Source organism: Lynx rufus, unplaced genomic scaffold (genome assembly GCF_022079265.1).
Source record: "Lynx rufus isolate CCGP_SWC_20201006 ecotype Redwood Valley unplaced genomic scaffold, mLynRuf1.p SCAF_7, whole genome shotgun sequence".
NCBI lineage: Eukaryota > Metazoa > Chordata > Mammalia > Carnivora > Felidae > Lynx > Lynx rufus.
The window spans coordinates 28,809,929-28,828,389 of NW_025814889.1; the positions used below are offsets into that span (position 1 = coordinate 28,809,929).

Sequence of the window (18,461 nt, forward strand, 5' to 3'; positions counted from 1 at the left end):
CCCACTAGAAGTACTCAAATATGCTTTAATAAAAAGACCTAAACTCCCAAGAACAGGGAGAACACAAGAAGAGACAATAGTCACAAAACTCTGGAAGCTGAGAAGCAGATGAACAAAAGACTAAATTATCTGCAAAGAGCAAAGTCTAAAATGGTGGGGGTAGTGGGTGGAGTTGGAGAGGGAAGTGAAATCCAACCACTTTACAGAGCAGAACCTTCAAATGGCTCAGGAACTGACAGTATTAGGTCCTCTTTGAACTGGGGATGAAGAGAGGGTATTGCAATGAGCACTAAAATTGCCAGAATCCCTTTCCTTCAGGCCTGACTGCTAGGTGTGCACCCTTCCCTTTTCCCAGCAGAAGTACAGGAATTCACTCCCTCTTAAGAGGGAAAAAAGATTCTGATTTGAAAGACAACACGCACAACTGGGACATGAGTACCAAGCAGAAAGAGGAGAGACTAAACGCACACTAAGTGCTGACTACCAAGACCCTGGCAACCCTTACTTTCCTGGAAGATTTTAAGACTTCTGTGAAGATTCATTAGTCTAAAAGGAAAGACCTAATGGTTCTGACACTGGAGACTCCCTACAAGCAGTTGATCCATATGGCCACAAAGTGAAGTTCAAAATGCTTTCCGATTTTGAGAAAAAATGATTTCCAACCTAGAATTCTATACTCACTCAGGCAAGCTATCAATTAAATATAAGAGCAGAATATAAACCTTCTCAGGGCACCTGGGTGGCTCAGTCAGTTAAGCAGCCGACTCTTAACTTCAGCTCAGGTCATGATCTCATGCTTTTTGAGATGGAGCCCTGCGATGGGCTCTATGCTGACAGTGCTGAGCCTACTTGGGATTCTTGCTTTTCCTCTTTGCCCCTCCCCTTCTCGTTCTCTCAAAATAAATAAATAAACATTAAAAAAATATATAAACATTTTCATACATAAAGTCTCAATATTATATAATGTATGCAACCTTTCTCAAGAGGTTACTGGAAAATGTGTTCCAGCTACTATGGAAATAACTATTTTGAAACAATCTGTGCAGAGACTGAGACTCTCATATACAAATCCATCCCATGTATTTATTAAAATGGAAAGCTAAGGGGCGCCTGGGTGGCGCAGTCGGTTAAGCGTCCGACTTCAGCCAGGTCACGATCTCGCGGTCCGTGAGTTCGAGCCCCGCGTCGGGCTCTGGGCTGATGGCTCGGAGCCTGGAGCCTGTTTCCGATTCTGTGTCTCCCTCTCTCTCTGCCCCTCCCCCGTTCATGCTCTGTCTCTCTCTCTGTCCCAAAAATAAATAAAAAATGTTGAAAAAAAAATTTAAAAAAAAAAAAATAAAATAAAATGGAAAGCTAAAAAACATACTGAAAATTCCTGTGTATACTTCAAATTCCTTTAAATTATTCTATAATTTAATTTAATCCCTAATTCTTCCAAATTATTAGATTTTACTTTATTATTCATACACAGGACAATATAATTTTAAATCTTTCTAGATCTACAATTCAAATAATTTTCCCAACATTTTTCTTATTATAGTAACACATGAGCAAATTTCTCTCACTATTCTCGATCTCATTCTTGAACACTAAAAGTACAAGTTACCACCAAACCAAAGCTATAAATAACCAACTGAAAAATAGGACAAGAGGAGTTATTAACTACAAAAAGCTTTTAGATTCTGCTAAATACAAGATGTGCTACCTGATTTTTCCAGCTCCTATGTGACTGGAGTTCTGTTTTTATTACACAATCCAGCTACTTTCTGTAAGACCAAGGTGTCCTATGCGGGCATAGGGGCTTCCGTCTATCAAACAGGAGATTTTAATTCCGTTCTATCAATTCTACCCAAGCCTCTCCTGCATGTTTGAACAGTCCTAAGGAATCCCTCCAGACTTCTGACATGAGAGTACTCAAAATATGGCTGGCCAAGTTCACTGCACCAGCCTCAAAGAGGTGAGACAAAGGTAGGGGACAGGTAGTATGAACACTTGATAGAGAAAATAATGACTTGAAAGTGAATGGTCAAACTTTACAGGGTGGCTCATTTATAGCAAAGGATTACATTTACTCATTTTCCTTACATATAAATAAAAAGTGATGTTGTACCTCTGACTGACAAAAACTGGCAAAGTATCTTAGTCATACCACACCAATATAGAAAAATGTCTGTTTTAACCAGTTAATAACGTTGTTTTTATTTGTTTGGCTAAGTCATATCTGTATTTTCTTTCCTTTTTCTATAAAATGTCACTGATTCAGCAATAACAATAACCAAATTAGTATCTTCTATAACTGGCACTAAGCAACTTTGAGTTAATTCTGGAACTAGTAAGTACATTATAAGGTTAGCTACTGTCTATTAGTTAGATATTAGAAAGTAGCATTAATATAATGAAACTTGGAAAGAACATTTAGTATCTTAGAGATTTCAAGTGTTCTACTATTTTAATACCAAGAAACAAACCTATTCACTTCTTTTATCTTGAATAACAGAAACAGAGAAAATTTGGTAAGTCACTGGTTGATTTCCTTAATCACTCATACCTCTTGGTCTCCTGGACTCTGGAAATCTCCTTTGCTTATGCTTGTGTCCCGAGTCCAACGAGGTGGTTTCCAGGTTCTTTCTTGTGTTCCTCTGTTATAGTAATAACATCGCCCTGAACTATCTTTATGAGTTTCCCATTCTCCGTTAATCTGAATTGCTGGGCTCCCAGGCAGCGGGGGGAGCGCAGACTGGGATATTTTCAGTTCTTGTAGATTAGCATAGACAGGAGAATCTGGGCGTCCTTGATTTGGAGGGGTTGTGGCCTGTGGAAAATGTGAAATATTCATGTTTAAACTGGCATAACATTTACAAATAAAAATTGAATGAAACATGAGACACAGAAAATACATACAAATTTATTTAAAACATACATACAGATGTATATATTCTTTCTAAAGAAAAAGCAATGCAATGGTATTAATATTCATGATTTGGTTAAAGAAAACATAAAAGTTTCAAATAGAATCCAAAGTGTACTTAGTAACTTTTCCTTATCCTAAAAGAATCGTGCACTAGAAGTCAGGATCTGTGGGTTTCAGTTCAAGATCTGGCACTAACAAGTTGTATGACATTGGATTAGATCACCTCATCTCTCCAAAACTGATTTTTTAAATCTCTGTATATGAGGGGATCAGATTAAATCACACCAGTCTCCTTTGTCTCTAAAAGTCTATCATTTCAGACAATCTTTTAAAACACAAAAAGACTTACACCTGGGTAACTCAAAAAACTACCAAAAGAAAGATTTTACGTTCTAAGCTCTAATACTAAATCAGGAATACATAAGTGAAAGATAAAGGAGATAAATTCTTCAGCTAAGAGTTTACTACATTCTATTCCTTCTCAACTAATAATTTCTCAGTTGCCATAAACAAATCATTTAATCTCTTCCTAGATTCCTCATTTGTGAATTTCCTAACAGTGGAAAAATAAGCATTAGCAGGAACTGATTTACATGCTTAATCTCAACTTCCAGCTTTACTTTTTATTTTTAAATGTCTCACTAGATGTCAGTCAAGAGCAGAATATTCTTCAGACACTTTTCATAAGGACACTATGACTGAATTTAAAATTCTAATAGCTGAAGAAAAAAAAGCACATGTCTGAGAACACCTTTCTATACTGGGTATTCATATTTGTATATTTATCTTTCCTTTTACCACAGGGTGTCTCAACCTGGGCACTATAACATTTTAGGACTGATAATTCTTTGCTGTGGGGGGGTCTATCTTGTGTGTTACAAAATGTTTACTGGTATCTCTGGCCTCCACCCACTAGATGATAGCAGCATTCCCCCACTGTGTCAACTAAAAAGTCTCCAGACATTGCCAAATGTCCCCTGGGGACAAAACTAACCTTGACTGAGAACCACTGCTTTACTATATAAATCCTAGCATTATATGCAAATGTTTAATTACATCTATAATGTACCCAGAGTTTTATGAATGCTTAAAAATACTGAATTTAAAAAGGGAAATGTGGATGGATACAGAGTCAGTTATATTAAAATTAAAGTACTTTAAGTTCTAAAATATTACCTGCCTATGAAGTAATTATAATGAATCTAAATCAAAGAATAAGATTTAAAAGAGAAAACAGTAAAATAACTCCAAACATGAATACATATGTAAAATTGTTACCTTGGTTTTTTTACACATAGTAATTATGCACAATGATACAAATTAAGACTGTTTTCCTTGAAATGTTAGCTGTGAATTTAGACTACCACCGAACAGCATCTTTCTATGAAGAAAATCTATCCATGAAGACAGATTTCCATGTAGTATTTCTCTTTGAGAGTAATTCCATATCCTGGTGAATTAGCCAAGGTAACAATGTTTTTCTCTGACTACAATGAACTCTGTTAATACAACAAATAATTCTATGTAGCAAATCATTTCCCAGAACCTTTTCTAGAGAATATTTATTCAACAAGTGTTAAAAGAAATTCTTACTTTGCTCCTGATATGTTACTAGACTTAGGGAAACAAAGAGCCAAGAGACAGCCATTTTCTAAAAGATGTTCATAGAAAATTCTACTGATAGAAAATTCTACGCTATCTTTAAGAAACCACCAAGTCCTGTTATTTAAACAGTGCAAATTTAAACAGTTTTTCTACTTAAAAAAAACTGAAATGCTTCGGGGCGCCTGGGTGGCACGGTTGGGTGCCCAACTCCTCGATTTTGGCTCAGGTCATGATCTCATGTGAGTTCGAGCCCCACATCAGGCTCTGGGCTGACAAAGTGGAGCACGCTTGGGATTCTCTCTCTACTCTGTCTCTGCCACTCCCCCACTCATGTTGTCTCTCAAAATAAACATGAAAAAAAAATTGAAATGCTTCAACACAGTTTATAAGACTAGCGTTATTCTAAATGGAAGAAAATTATAAACCAACCTTGGTTATAAATGAAAATATACTAAGTAAAACATTAGTAATCAAATCTAGCACTGTACTAAGTAAGTAAATCAGAAATAAAAAAAAAAAGAAATGTTAATAAAGTCCATCTTTAGGAACTCTCATACTATAATTCTTTACATTAACAGATTCACATAATCCTCTCCACAGACACCATTTGATAAAATTCAACGTGGATTCAGGATAAAACTCTTAGCAAGTAAAGAATAAGTGTGATGTCTCCTTAATGTGACTTTAGAAATTACTATTTAAAATGAATACCACAGGGGCACTCAGTCAGTTAAGCTGAGTGGGTGGCTCAGTCAGTTAAGTGTCCGACTTTGGCTTGGGTGATGATCTCACAGCTCATGAGTTCAAGCCCTACATACGACTCTGTGCTGACAGCTCAGAGCCTGGAGCTGCTTCAGATTCCGTGTCTCCCTCTCTCTGCCCCCTGCCCGCTTGCGCGTGCTTCCTCTATCTCAAAAAAATAAACATTTAAAAATTTTTTTTAAAAATAAAATAAGCATCACAGCAAGGATTGATAAGAAGCATTTTCATTAAAAGAATAAAAACTAGGATGCTAAATATCACTGCTTTTATTCAACACTGTATTGGAGATTCTAAGCAATGTACTAAGATATAAAAAATGAATTAAATTCATAAATACCTAGAGGAAAAAAAACCCTGATATCTGACAATGACATAACAAATATCTGGAAACCCAAGTCCAGAAAAACTACTAAGAAATTTAATAAGTTGGCCAGATAAAAGATCATCTGATCAGTTTCTCATACATGAGCAATGACACAGTGGAAAATGTAACAATGTAAAAAACCTCATTCACAATAGGAAAAGAATATAAATAAGCTTTAAAAGAAATGTATAAAATCAAATGAGGAATATGTACTTATAAAACCTTCCTTAGATGCCTAAAATTATATTTATCTATTCAGATAAACCTTTGTTTCTAAAGGGAAAAAGTTATCTTGTAAACATGTGATTTCTGCAAAAAAAAATCTATAAATCCTACAAATTCAACACTATGTCCAGCAAGCAGTATAGTTAGTACACTGCCCAGCACAAAGTAGCACTTAATGAAATTCGTTGAATGAACGAACAAACATGTGAACAAAAAAATACAAACACCTAACGCCCAAGTGAAAGTGAAATTCAAGGACTTGGAACTGGCTACATGTGATAGAGAAGAAACTAGAAAAACATCTATATTTCTAGTCTTGGGAAAGGATGGACGGTTGTGTCACCATTTAAGAGAGAAACTATCTAGGGGCGCCTACGTGGTTCAGTCGGTTAAGCGTCCAACTCAAGATTTCAGCTCAGGTCACGATCTTGCCAGTTTGTGAGTTTGAGCCCTGCACTGGGCTCTACGTTGAAGTGCAGAGACTACTTGGGATTCTCTCTCTTTCTTTCTCTCTCTCTCTCTCTCTGTCCCTGTCCCACTCATGTTTCCCCCCTCTCTCAAAAATAAATAAACTTTAAAAAAGTATCTTAAGAAAAGAAACTATCTAAAAATGAATTGGGAGCCAAGTACTTAACTAGGTGCTAAGGTTACAAACATGAACTAAAAAATGTACTGTCTTCTGGGACTTCGTGATACAGCAAAAGGAACTGAAACAAAAGCTCATTTAAGTGGATAATCAACAAGACTCTAGAGCTACGCGTGGGATGCTGTGGGAGCTAAAAGGAAAAAGACCTGGAAACAAGTGACTGAGTTCTAGAAATGAATAAATAGTAAGAGTCAGCCAGGCAAAAGTTGGGGATACAGGAGGCAACACAAACAAAAGTGTGGGGAAAAAGCATGGCACAGTCAAGGAATGATGTGACTCCTACAATACGTAAAAGGAGCAGCAAGATGGAGATCTAAGGAGAAGCAATGACAGAACAAGGAGGGCTGAAGACTTTAAGGCAGGAAATACATTCTGATTTAAAATTTAGAAATATTACGGAGGGACACAACCAGAGGCGGAGCGCTGTTAACGCTGGCACAAAGGTACACACAGAAGATGAAGAAAGCTACAATGAGACAAGGATGGTAGGAATAAAGCAGCAGGGCCAGACTGGAGAAATAATGAGGTTACATTAACATACGGACTGTATGTTTGTTTATGTGAAGTATATTTTGTTTTGTCTGTGTGTTTAACTACAGGTTAAATAATGCCAAGATAAAGAACAGGATAAAAAGAAGCGAAGAGGGATTCCATTCAGATTGTATTAGGTTGATGCGCCTTTTGAAAATATTCACAGATTGTTTGCTGGCTACAAGGATGGGGAGTTCAGTATAGAAATGAGAGCTAAAAATTTAAATGTAAGTCATCGGCATACAGGTGGGGCCATTACCTTAAGAGAGTAGAGTATCCAGAATGTGAGGAGGAGGAAAACAGACCTGTGGAGAATACTAAGCAGTTGCTTTATGAATTAAAATGCAAATACAGGTATAAAGTTAGCACAGGGTTTAATATGGTGACCTCTAGTGTTGTTATAATTATTATTGCAATTACTATAATTAAAGTACCAAAGTTAGAGGATCTAATAAAAAAGGAAGAAAGGAAAGTCTGAAATAGAAGAGCTAAACAGGAAAAGGCGGTATTTAAAAAAATTAAAGAGAAGAAAATTTCAAAAGAAGGGGAATTTGACAGTATCATTCCAAAGAATCCAATATAAGGTCTCTGGAACAAGTATTAGATTTAACAATTAAGGAGTCATTAGAAGACTTCAACTTCCAGTCATGAAGATCCCAAATTATCTCCCTGCCACCAACATTCAGAAAAGGGAATGAAATACAGGAAACGGGCATTTTCAGGCATTGGAACAACAAGCAGCACAGGACTGTGATCTCAAGAAAGAAGAAACAAATGAGGTGTCCCCTGACCACTCCAAGGCTTTCTGCCTGGAGGTAGTTTCCAGAAATCAGCACAGGAAGGGAAAACCTATACAGTTTCACTGACTAAACAGTACAGAGATAAAGGTTTACATTTCTTATTTAAAATATCAAAGGGAAAAATACAACAAATGAAAATAATTATGTAAGTATCAAATATTGCAAAGAGAGGACAAGGAGAATGGTCTCTAATTTTTCCAGGAATCTCCAAATTTTGTTGATGTTCTTCAAAATTGATAAACTAAGAAATCAAGGAGAGTTATGTCTGAAATCAAGAAATATAACAGTAATTTTAAACAGAATGACATGTAGTTAGGTTTACTGACAATGAATGAATGGTAAAATTTTAATATTTCACATGCTTACTACCAGTTAAAATTTTTGACAGATGTTCATTTGAAATGTTGCTCATCTACTGTCAGAAACAGGTTCTGGTAGAAGACTTTTGTTTTCTTAATTAAGAATTAACTTAAAGGGCGCCTGGGTGGCTCAGTCAGTTAAGCGTCCGACTTCGGCTCAGGTCATGATCTTGCAGTCTGTGAGTTCCAGCCCCGTGTCAGGCTCTGTGTTGACAGCTCAGAGCCTCAAGCCTACTTCAGATTCTGTGTCTCCCTCTCTCTCTGCCCCTCCCCCACTCATGCTCGGTCTCAGAAATAAACATTAAAAAAAGAATAAAAAAGAATTAACTTCATGATTAAAATCAGTTTATACTTTAACTTCCAAAGTACACAGAAAGAGAACAGAAGAGGATTCAGTATTTTTATTAATACTCTCATCTCTGACAAAAAGAAAACTGTGTATGTTTATTTCAATTGCTCAAATCATTGAGAAAAACTGAAGAAAAATGCCATTTCTGTAAGGCATTTCCTTGGAGATCACTAAGGATTTCCTCAAGAACTTTTAAAAATATAAATTCCTGATAGAAAAAATAGTATAAAATATCAAACTAATTTTACACATAAATAAATACAGATTAACTACAAAGAGGAATGTAAATAATTATACACCATTTTGTCTAGTGAACCAAAAATACTTTTTTTTTTTTTTTTTTAACAAACACATTCAATGCTGGTGAAGGTTGAATGTAAGAGCTTCAGTTTACTGCTGGTGACTTCAATTAGCTGAACCTTTTTGGCAAACAGTTTGGCAAGTATGTTTCAAAAGCTTTTAAATATATTTTTAGAACCCTGAGCAGAGGGGGGGAAATCCTAAGTATAGAAAAAAGTTTTTCCCACAAAGATATTCATTCCAATGTTATTTATCAGAAATAAATTAGAAATCATCTAAACATTCAACAACAGAGGAATGGTTAAGTAAATAATGATATATGAGGCAATAATATATTTTTTTTCAGTGAGGCACTGAAAATGTTAATGATTTTTAATAACACAATAAAAATTTTGAGGTTACTGAGAATAGCAGAATATAAAGCTGCTTCTAACACCCAACTAAGTTCCAACTAAAAATTTTAAAGTATGAAGAAAAACCAACTAAACACGGTCATTTTTCTCTGGATAATAGGATTATGTATGATTTTTTATGTGCTTTATTTCCCAATTTTATTTTCCTCAATAATCTGGGGCACTTGCCTAGTCCAGGGGACTCACAAAAGTGACAGCAACAGTATTAACACTATGTAAACTAGTGTTTCTTAACAGGTGGTCAAAGGATGATCTAGATCAGCCTCATTTAGGAATGCTTTTTAAAATTTAAAATTCTTGGGGCGCCTGGGTGGCTTGGTCGGTTAAGCGTCCGACTTCGGCTCAGGTCACGATCTCAAGGTCCGTGAGTTTGAGCCCCGCGTCGGGCTCTGTGCTGACAGCTCAGAGCCTGGAGCCTGTTTCAGATTCTGTGTCCCCCTCTCTCTCTGCTCCTCCCCTGTTCATACTCTGTCTCTCTCTGTCTCAAAAATAAATAAACGTTAAAAAAATAAAATAAAATAAAATTTAAAATTCTTGAGTCATATCCCAGAGACACTGGGAAGTGGTAGTCAAGAATCTGTATTTTTAAATACTCTATGGGATCCTTATGTGTACTACTGTTTGGAACACACTGATAAAATTAAATCTTCCTGAATGGACTCAGGGCAAACTGGTACCCTTGGTCCAACAAGTTTGTATTCTAAAAGGCTTGAAGATAATTCTGAACTCTACACCTCCAGTTGTTTCTTAGTCTGCAGATAAGTCAAAGAATTAAAATAAAAGAATAAGCAACAAGTTCTTCCAACATATGAATCACATAAAAATTAATTTTCTAATATTTATAAGACTTATGCATTGTGTCCTTAAACTGAGCAAAAAACCTTGCTCATGAATTGTAGACAACAAAGTAAGTGATTTTTCATACAAAACAAAACAAAAAAAAACTTTAAAAGGAGAACAAAGAAACAAAGTTAATTTTATGGGCCATATATCTGTCATTAATTAACAACTGAATTGGGACTAGTACCTCTGCACATGACCCAATTTTATATTTAAAAAAAGACTTGGCCTGTTCCACTTTGTCTATACATAGACTAAAATAGTCCTCCCACTATGCACAGAAAGAAAAAACTGGGGAACCACACACATATATATATAAGAAGGTAACTTTAAACTTAGACTCTACCTGAATCCTTACTTTTTTAATACCAAAAACATGGAGATTTGCTCTCTTTTTACTTTTTAACATTAAAGTACTGCTTCTAAAATAAACTTCAGAGAATGGCAGAATATGTATTAACTAAGGAGCTAGGGCCCTTGTTTCTTAAATAGCATATGCCACTCAGTACTAATACTTAGTATCTACCTTCATAATAATAATGAATTACATTTATATAAATATGCTTATATTTATATTGCTCTTTAGTAATATAGTTGATTATTCAACCAATATAAGTCCCTGCAGCCTATAATCATATCTCTGACTTAGTATGGGTAAAACAAAACAAAACATTTACCAAAGTATCAGACTCCAAAACAAAATTTAAATTATTTTTTAACTCTATTTTAATTGATGTGGAGAAAAGACATTTATATGCCTTTGGTACCATTACCTGCTTAAACTCTGCCTTACCATAATTGCCAATTATCATAACATTGGTCCAGTCAACAGAATAAAGGACAAAAAATAGCCAACAAGCCAACATTCAGTTAAAGTAACAGTAAGGGGCGCCTGGGTGACTCAATTGGTTAAGCATCCGACTTCGGCTAAGGTCATGTTCTCACAGTTTGTGAGTTCTAGCCCCATGTCGGGCTCTGTGCTGATAGCTCAGAGCCTGGAGCCTGCTTCAGATTCGGTGTTTTCCTCTCTCTCTGCTACTCCCCCACTCACACTCTGTCATACTCTCTCTCAAAAATAAACATTAAAAAATAGTAATAATAAAAAAATAGGTGGTAAAATTTGTTTTAGTTTCACAACTGAAAACTGCATATTAATTTCAACTGAAAAATGTTACTTTCCAAAAGAAATCTATTCACTTAAAGCCAAATTTTAGGGAGAAAAACATATATTACCCTTTGTTTGATAATTTTAAAATATAAAAACTTACAAGCTCTAATGTTTATATCTCTCTTTTTTAAAGTTTTATTTATTTATTTTAAGAGAGACAGCATGAGCCAGGAAGGGGCAGAGAGAAGGAGGGAGAGAATCCCAAGCAGGCTCCACACCATCAGTGCAGAGCCCAATGTGGGGCTGGAACTCATGAACTGTAAGATCATGACCTGAGCCAAAATCATAAGAGTCAGATGCTTAACCAACTAAACCACCCAGGCACCCCTCTAATGTTTATATCTTTAAAGCATGCCTACATTAAGATTTCAGTGTTTACAGAGTTTACTATGGAGTATTCTATGATTTTACTTACTTAACTAACATTTAAGAACTAATTATGAGCTGGGTGGGAGATGAAATTGTGACAGTTCCTATCCTTAAGGGCCAGCAACCTAGTAAAGAGGAAGAGACAGATAATAAAATGATTCCAATGGCACAAGCTAAGTGCTACAGTGAGCTATGTGTACAGGATACTCCAGGAGCACACACAAAAAAAGTGGCAATAAACAAGGAGGAGAGGGTGAGACATAGTGTGGAAGAAAGGTTCACAGCACAGGTTTAACTGGATCTATAAAGGGAAGCAGAGGGAAGCAGGAGGGAGCCAAGGAGGTCAAAGGAAGTGCTCAAGGGCACTCTGAGTACATTTCAAAATCTGTTTTTAGCTAGCATAACACAAAAAAATAAAAAGCAGCCTTTGCATAATAAAACATAACTGGTAGCTAAAGGAAGTCAGTACTGTGAAAAGCTTCAATAAATATTATTTTCATGGTTTAAAAACAAAAAGCCTCTTTTCTGTATTATTTTTTTCCTATTTATTGCACTCAAGGTTGCTCAGCTCCTCTAGAGTTTGATACCTTATATTCATACATTAAAACATTTTAGCTGCTTATCTTTCACCTTGTTTCCATCCTCTTTCCCTCCCCTTGGATCACCTTAACTGACAAACCTCAACAACCGCTTCCCAACATCAGAGATCTGTCACCATTTCTGCCTCTCCCTTGACAGACAGTAAGAAGGCAGGCCACAAGTACGAGAGCTGTGAGGCCCCATAAAGGCTTATTTGTAGGAAGCCATAAACAAACATACTGATGAAGTCATTTCTGTGCTGCCGACCTGCAAAACCAGATGCCAACTGACAACAGTGCAAATGTGCCATGCTGTCAACTAAAATCACTGGGAGCTGAAGATAATCAGAGGGTGGACAGATAAGAGCTGACAGACACCACAATAATAAAAGGGACCCATACAGACATAGTCATAAGGGTGTGTACAATTAGGAAGTCTGTCACAGGTAAAAGATTTGCCAAAAAAGAACAAAAGACCTATTTCCCTTAAAAACTAGGCCCCCACGCACAAAAAAATTAAGCCCACAGCTCTTTCAATAATTCTCTGTTGTGCCCTCACATGCATCTCTTCCTATGCTGCAGCTTATCTCTGGGGTACTCATTAGACTGCACTACGATCGCAGATTTACTTGTCTGCCTTTCCTTCTAACACTTGATGATCTTCAAGGCAGAAATGTTTGCCTTGATTATCTCTTCATCCACAGTGCCTAATACAGCACCTGCACACAGTAAGCGCTCAATGCACCCCTTAATGAAAATTATTTCATATAACTAAAGAAGCTATCATGGAATCCATACACTGAAATTAACTCCTTACCACTGTTTTCATAGTCTCCTTGGGAAATCTTACCTAATTTTACTGCTTCAATAAAATCAAACTCCCTCTCTAACATCTACCTCTCTCCCCTAAATGACAGACATGTATTTTGAAAGACCTACTACCATGGATCCTCCACACATACCTTAAATTCCTTACATCTTCTTCCTAAACTTTTTTTTTCTGTAACACACTATCTTTGAATATTTGCCAGTTCAAATAACAGCATCATAAGCTACCCAAGCAGAAATCTCAAAGTCATCTTGTGTCTCTTCTCTTTACTCCAATACGTTCCATGAATTCTTCCTAATATACCTTAAATTCTTTCCTCTCTTACCCTAAGGTAACTACCTTAGTCTAGGTCCTCTTCATCTATTTTGCTAAATGATTACAAGCACCCTTGGGGGTCAACTGCCTCCATTTCTTCACCCTGTCCAATTGGTCTTTCACAGTACCAATAATTATTCTCTAAAATCACAAATCTGATCTTCTACTCACCTGCTTTTAAAAACATCAATGAATATTTCACTGACTATAAAAGAAGTTCAAATACCATAGCAGAGAATTTAAGACTCTTGAACACTCCAGTCCCAAAGAATCTTTTCTGCCTCCTTTCTTTTCATTCTCTTCACATTCTTTGCTCCAAAACCCCATGTTACTCACACATCTATTATGAATGTCATGCTATTCCCCCACCTCCAACCATTACCTTCAAGTATTTCTTTATCCTTCTATCTGGGATATCCTGTCCTTAATCACCAATAAGTAAGCCATATATAAAACCATAAAGAGTTGGTTCAAAGGTCACTTTCTCTCTGAGACACTCCTCTATTCCTCAATGCAGAATGCACAGGTTTCCTATGCATCTACAGTAGCACAAATACAAATATAATGACAGCCAGATATGTCATTTAAAATTTTCTAGTAGCCACATTAAAAAGGCAAAACAAGATGAAATGAATTGTAATAATATATACATTTAGCCCAATATATCCAAAATACCAGTATTTTACCATATAATCAATATAAAAATTCTAAGTCTTTAAAATCCAGTATTTTATAGCATATTTCAATTTAGATCCCAAATTTTCAAAGTACTTAATCTGTTTGTAGAGATCATAAAATTTACAATTAAGCAAATTCGCATATGCAAATTATTCTATATCCGTTTTTAAATTTAACTTATAATAACTAAAACTAAAATAAATTCAGTCCCTCAGTCTCATTAGCCATATTCAAGTGCTCAATAACCACACATGGCAACTGGCTACTGTATTAAACAGTATCAATCCACAGTGTTTTGTATCCACCTCTACTAATTCCCCCCCATACTACATTGTACTTAGTTGTTATTTTTCAGTCTCTCCAACTAAACCTGAAGCCCCCCAAGAGTTTAGAGCAAGATCATGTCTTAAACACACTGTATTTTCAAAATGTAGAAACAAATTAATAAATTTAAGATGTCTTCTCAAGCCCTGACTCAAACACTGATAATTTTCCCAGTAACTGCTTTCCCAATACATAGAATATTTTAAAAAACAGAAAGATAAATGAAACAGCTAAGAATATTTATTGATGAAACCTCATTATTGTGTTGAAAGTACTCAACCAGATATGCCTGTCCTTGGTCAGTTAAGCAAACAAAATTCTCCACTAGGACATTATGCTGAAATAGCAAGACTTAGCTACTAATTTATACTGATGAAGCAACATGCAATGGCCTGGTATGCTGCCATTCACTATCGCAAATCTCTCTCCCTAGGGACTTGAATGGTAACTGTATGATCAGCATTCAGAGGATGACTAAAGAATAAAGAATACTCTGTTGTGAAATTTCTAGAGAGTAAAAAGTTTGTGGTAAAATCACCCATGGAAAAAAATGCATCTGGCTTTACTTGTTAGAAAGCATTTAATATAAATACAAGTTTAAGCTTAGATGTTGAGGTTTCTGGTAATAGCCAAAAATATAATAAATTAAAAACAAATACAAGATCAATCCAAAGTTACATGGTACACATTTAAATGGTTGACATACCGTCCTGTCATTTTCATGACTGTTCTTTTGTTTTTTCAAAAATAAGATTCTGAAGTAAAATATTCTGAAAAGCTCATTATCTAAGGAAAATATAAATTTTCACTTCAAAAGAGCACAACCAAATAAATGGGTTTCTAATTTACTTCATGTACCAATTTGTTAACAAGTCCGTATGACAGGTACTTGGATAATCTATTATTATATTAATTCTAAACTGAGTGCATAGTTTACAAGGTTTAAAGTATTATACCCTTAAAACTGTATTGAACACCTTATACCTATACAAAGCAAATAAAAAGTAGATGATTTTCTATCATTTTAATGGCCACTTTATACTAAAACAAGAAACATTTAAGCCCTGAATTCCTTAAAAGATACTCTAAATAGGTATTTAGACACATATAGATGAACCTAAAAATATAAAAATGTATCCATAAATTCACACACATATGCATTCATAGATGCATGAAAAAAATCAAGACTATAAGTTTTGTAACTTATTTCATGGAATTATGGCTGGCTTGGCTTACCTGTATTCTCTTATTTATTCTGAAAGGAGATTAAAAAGAAAAAACTTGTGGAAGAGAAAAAGGCCATTAGTTTTAAATCTATACAACAATTCTGGAATGATCTTTAAGAAATTCTACAACATAAGCTACAAAAGCAAGAACACACTGATGATACCCATGGAGTTCAAAATTCAAAACTTTAAGTTTACCCAGAAAATCTAGAGTAGGCAAGGAAGAAGGGCTAGTTCACAGTCATGAGTATTTTGGGTTCATTCTAAATGACAAATGTAGTCGCTGTCCTTAGAATTAAAATCCTCATAAGTCACAATGAGAATACGATTCCCATTAGCAAGTTTTCCAAGTTGCTAAAGGATAAAACAGGACAGGGGAGAGAAGGGAAAGGTAAAATGGGTGAGACAGAATGAGAATGTTCTATAATGACAGCAGTGAAAAGTCTAACACCTCTTTGAGCAGTTCATCCTAAAGTTTCATAAACTGAGGCCTGTCTAGACACTAGGTAATCATTCCCAGCCATTCTCTCTTTGTAACCATCACCACCATCCATTTCCAGAACTTTCTTCATCTTGCAAAACTGAAACTGTACACATTACACAGTAACTCTCCATCCCCTCACTCCCCAGCCCCTGGCAACCAACATTCCACTTTCTGTCTCTATGAATTTGACTACTCGAGTAGTGGAATCATACAATATTTGTCTTTTTGTGACTGGTTTATTTCATTTAACATAATGTCTTCAAAATTCATTCATGCTGTGGCAGGTGTCAGAATTTCCTTCCTTTTTAAGACTGAATACTATCCCACTGAATGTACATACTATATTTTGTTTACTCATCTGTTGATGGAAACTTGGGTTGCTTCTACCTTTTGCTATTAAAAATAATGCTGCTATAAACATGGACATATCTATTCAAATCCCTGCATTCAATTCTTTTGGGTACTGTGATGATTAATTTAGTCAACTTGACTGGATTAAAAGGATGCCCAAATAGCTGGAAAAACATTATATCTGAGTGCCTCTGGAAGAGATCAGCATTTACATCAGCAGACTAAGTCAAGAAGACTGTCCTCACCAAAGGAAGCTGGCATCCTCCAAATCTGCTAAGGGCCTAAATAGAAGAAAAAGGCAGAGGAAGGGCAAAATCACTCTCTTGCATGACTCTCTTGTTTCTTGAGTCTTAAGACGTACACAAGGACTGGGGTGCCTGGGTAGCTCACTTGGTTAAGTGTTCAACTTCGGCTCATGTTAGGATCTCATGGTGAGTTTGAGGCCCATGTCAGGCCCTGTGCTAGCTCAAAGCCTGGAGCCTGCTTCAGATTCTGTGTCTCCCTCTCTCTCTCTGCCCCTCCCCCACTGGTGCTCAGTCTCTCTGTCTCTCAAAAATAAACATTAAAAAACAATTTTTTTTTTAAAGACTTAGACAAGGAGTTACACCATCAGACTTCCTCAGCTCTCAGACCTTCAGCCATGGACTGAATTACGCTATTGGCTTCCTTGGTTCTACAGGCTGCAGACAGCAGATCTGGGACTTCTTAGCTTCCATGACTGCATGAGTCAATTCCTATAATAAATCTCATATATATACCTATTTATACCCTATTGGTTCTTTTTCTCTTGAGAACCCCAATACCAATAAGAGCCCTTTTCTTCTCAAACTCCTCAGTAAACTTACCATTAGCTCTAAAGGTCATCATTCAAAAAATAACATTGATACCTTGCATGTTTTCCACTTCCTGACATCTTACATATATATGAAAGACCATTAATCTAAAAGAAGGAAAAATCAGGGACGCCTAGGTAGTTCATTCAGTTAAGCGTCCAACTTCAGCTCCGGTCATGATCCCGCAGTTTGTGAGTTCCAGCCCCACATCCAGCTCTGTGCTGACAGCTCAGAGCCTGGAGCCTGCTTCAGATTCTGTGTCTCCCTCTCTCTCTCTGCCTCTCCCCACTTGCATTCTTTGTCTCTCAAAAAAATAAATACTTTTTAAAAAATTTTTAAAGAGGGAAAAATCAGCAGCTAAGTTTAAAAGCAATTTAATCTTGTTCCTCTTGACCTCCTCATATATTCTCATTGTAAAAGAGAAAAATATAAAACATTCTAGTTATATCCCAAAGTACATGAAACAAAATTCATCCAGTAAATGCACTTGAATTCTACAGAGTTAATGCTAGCCAAAACTGCAGTTTGTTTTCCAAGATCTTTAGTCTCCTTTTAGGGCCTTTCCAACCTCTCTTCCTCATCAAACCTAGTTCTCAGTTGGAATTTTTTTTAAAAGCTCTTAAATACAAAAGATACATTTCCTCTAAGTCAAATCAACTACTGACTCTCATCTAAAGGCTCAGAATTACTCTATCCTGTTCCAAGACTCACTTGAGACATGTCAGTCCCCTTTGCTTCCGAAACAGTTATTTATATGTTTGCTCCTTTTCATCAGGTATCTGAATGTTCAAGGAGAAATAAAAACATTTCATTCAGGCTTCAGAAGTCTCTACATATAAAAACAGACAAATGAGAAAATCTGTGACAGAGATCTAAATTAAGATTTACTAACTTCTTGTTTACTGTGTCTGTTTAGGATACTGTTGCTCTTCTGAATGACACATACTGAAAGTGGCATAAAGATGCCTCGTTCCTTTTAATAGAAGAAACTGCTAACCGTAGGAAGGAACAAGTCTGGTTATCACAGTTTTCAGTCTTCATATTCTATTTCAGTGAATGCACTAACATGAAAACTATTACATAACAATAGTGATACAGCAAAGCAAGTGACCATTATAATTTGGTATGTGAACATTTTATTGTATTTTACACTTATTAAAATGAGGCAAAAAATAAAAATGGAAAAATAATAGTATAGTAT

General features: G+C 35.8%; 1 protein-coding gene across 5 annotated transcripts in view; it reads right to left on the bottom strand.

The window, feature by feature from the left end:
• Nucleotides 1-18,461, bottom strand: part of ARHGAP12 (Rho GTPase activating protein 12) — a 122,435-nt gene that overhangs the window by 55,794 nt on the left and 48,180 nt on the right. For all 5 annotated transcript variants that reach the window (XM_047065202.1, XM_047065200.1, XM_047065199.1 and 2 more), the window contains exon 4: nucleotides 2,549-2,812. In XM_047065202.1, the coding sequence (XP_046921158.1) occupies nucleotides 2,549-2,812 (264 nt within the window). The remainder of the gene's footprint in view (nucleotides 1-2,548; nucleotides 2,813-18,461) is intronic.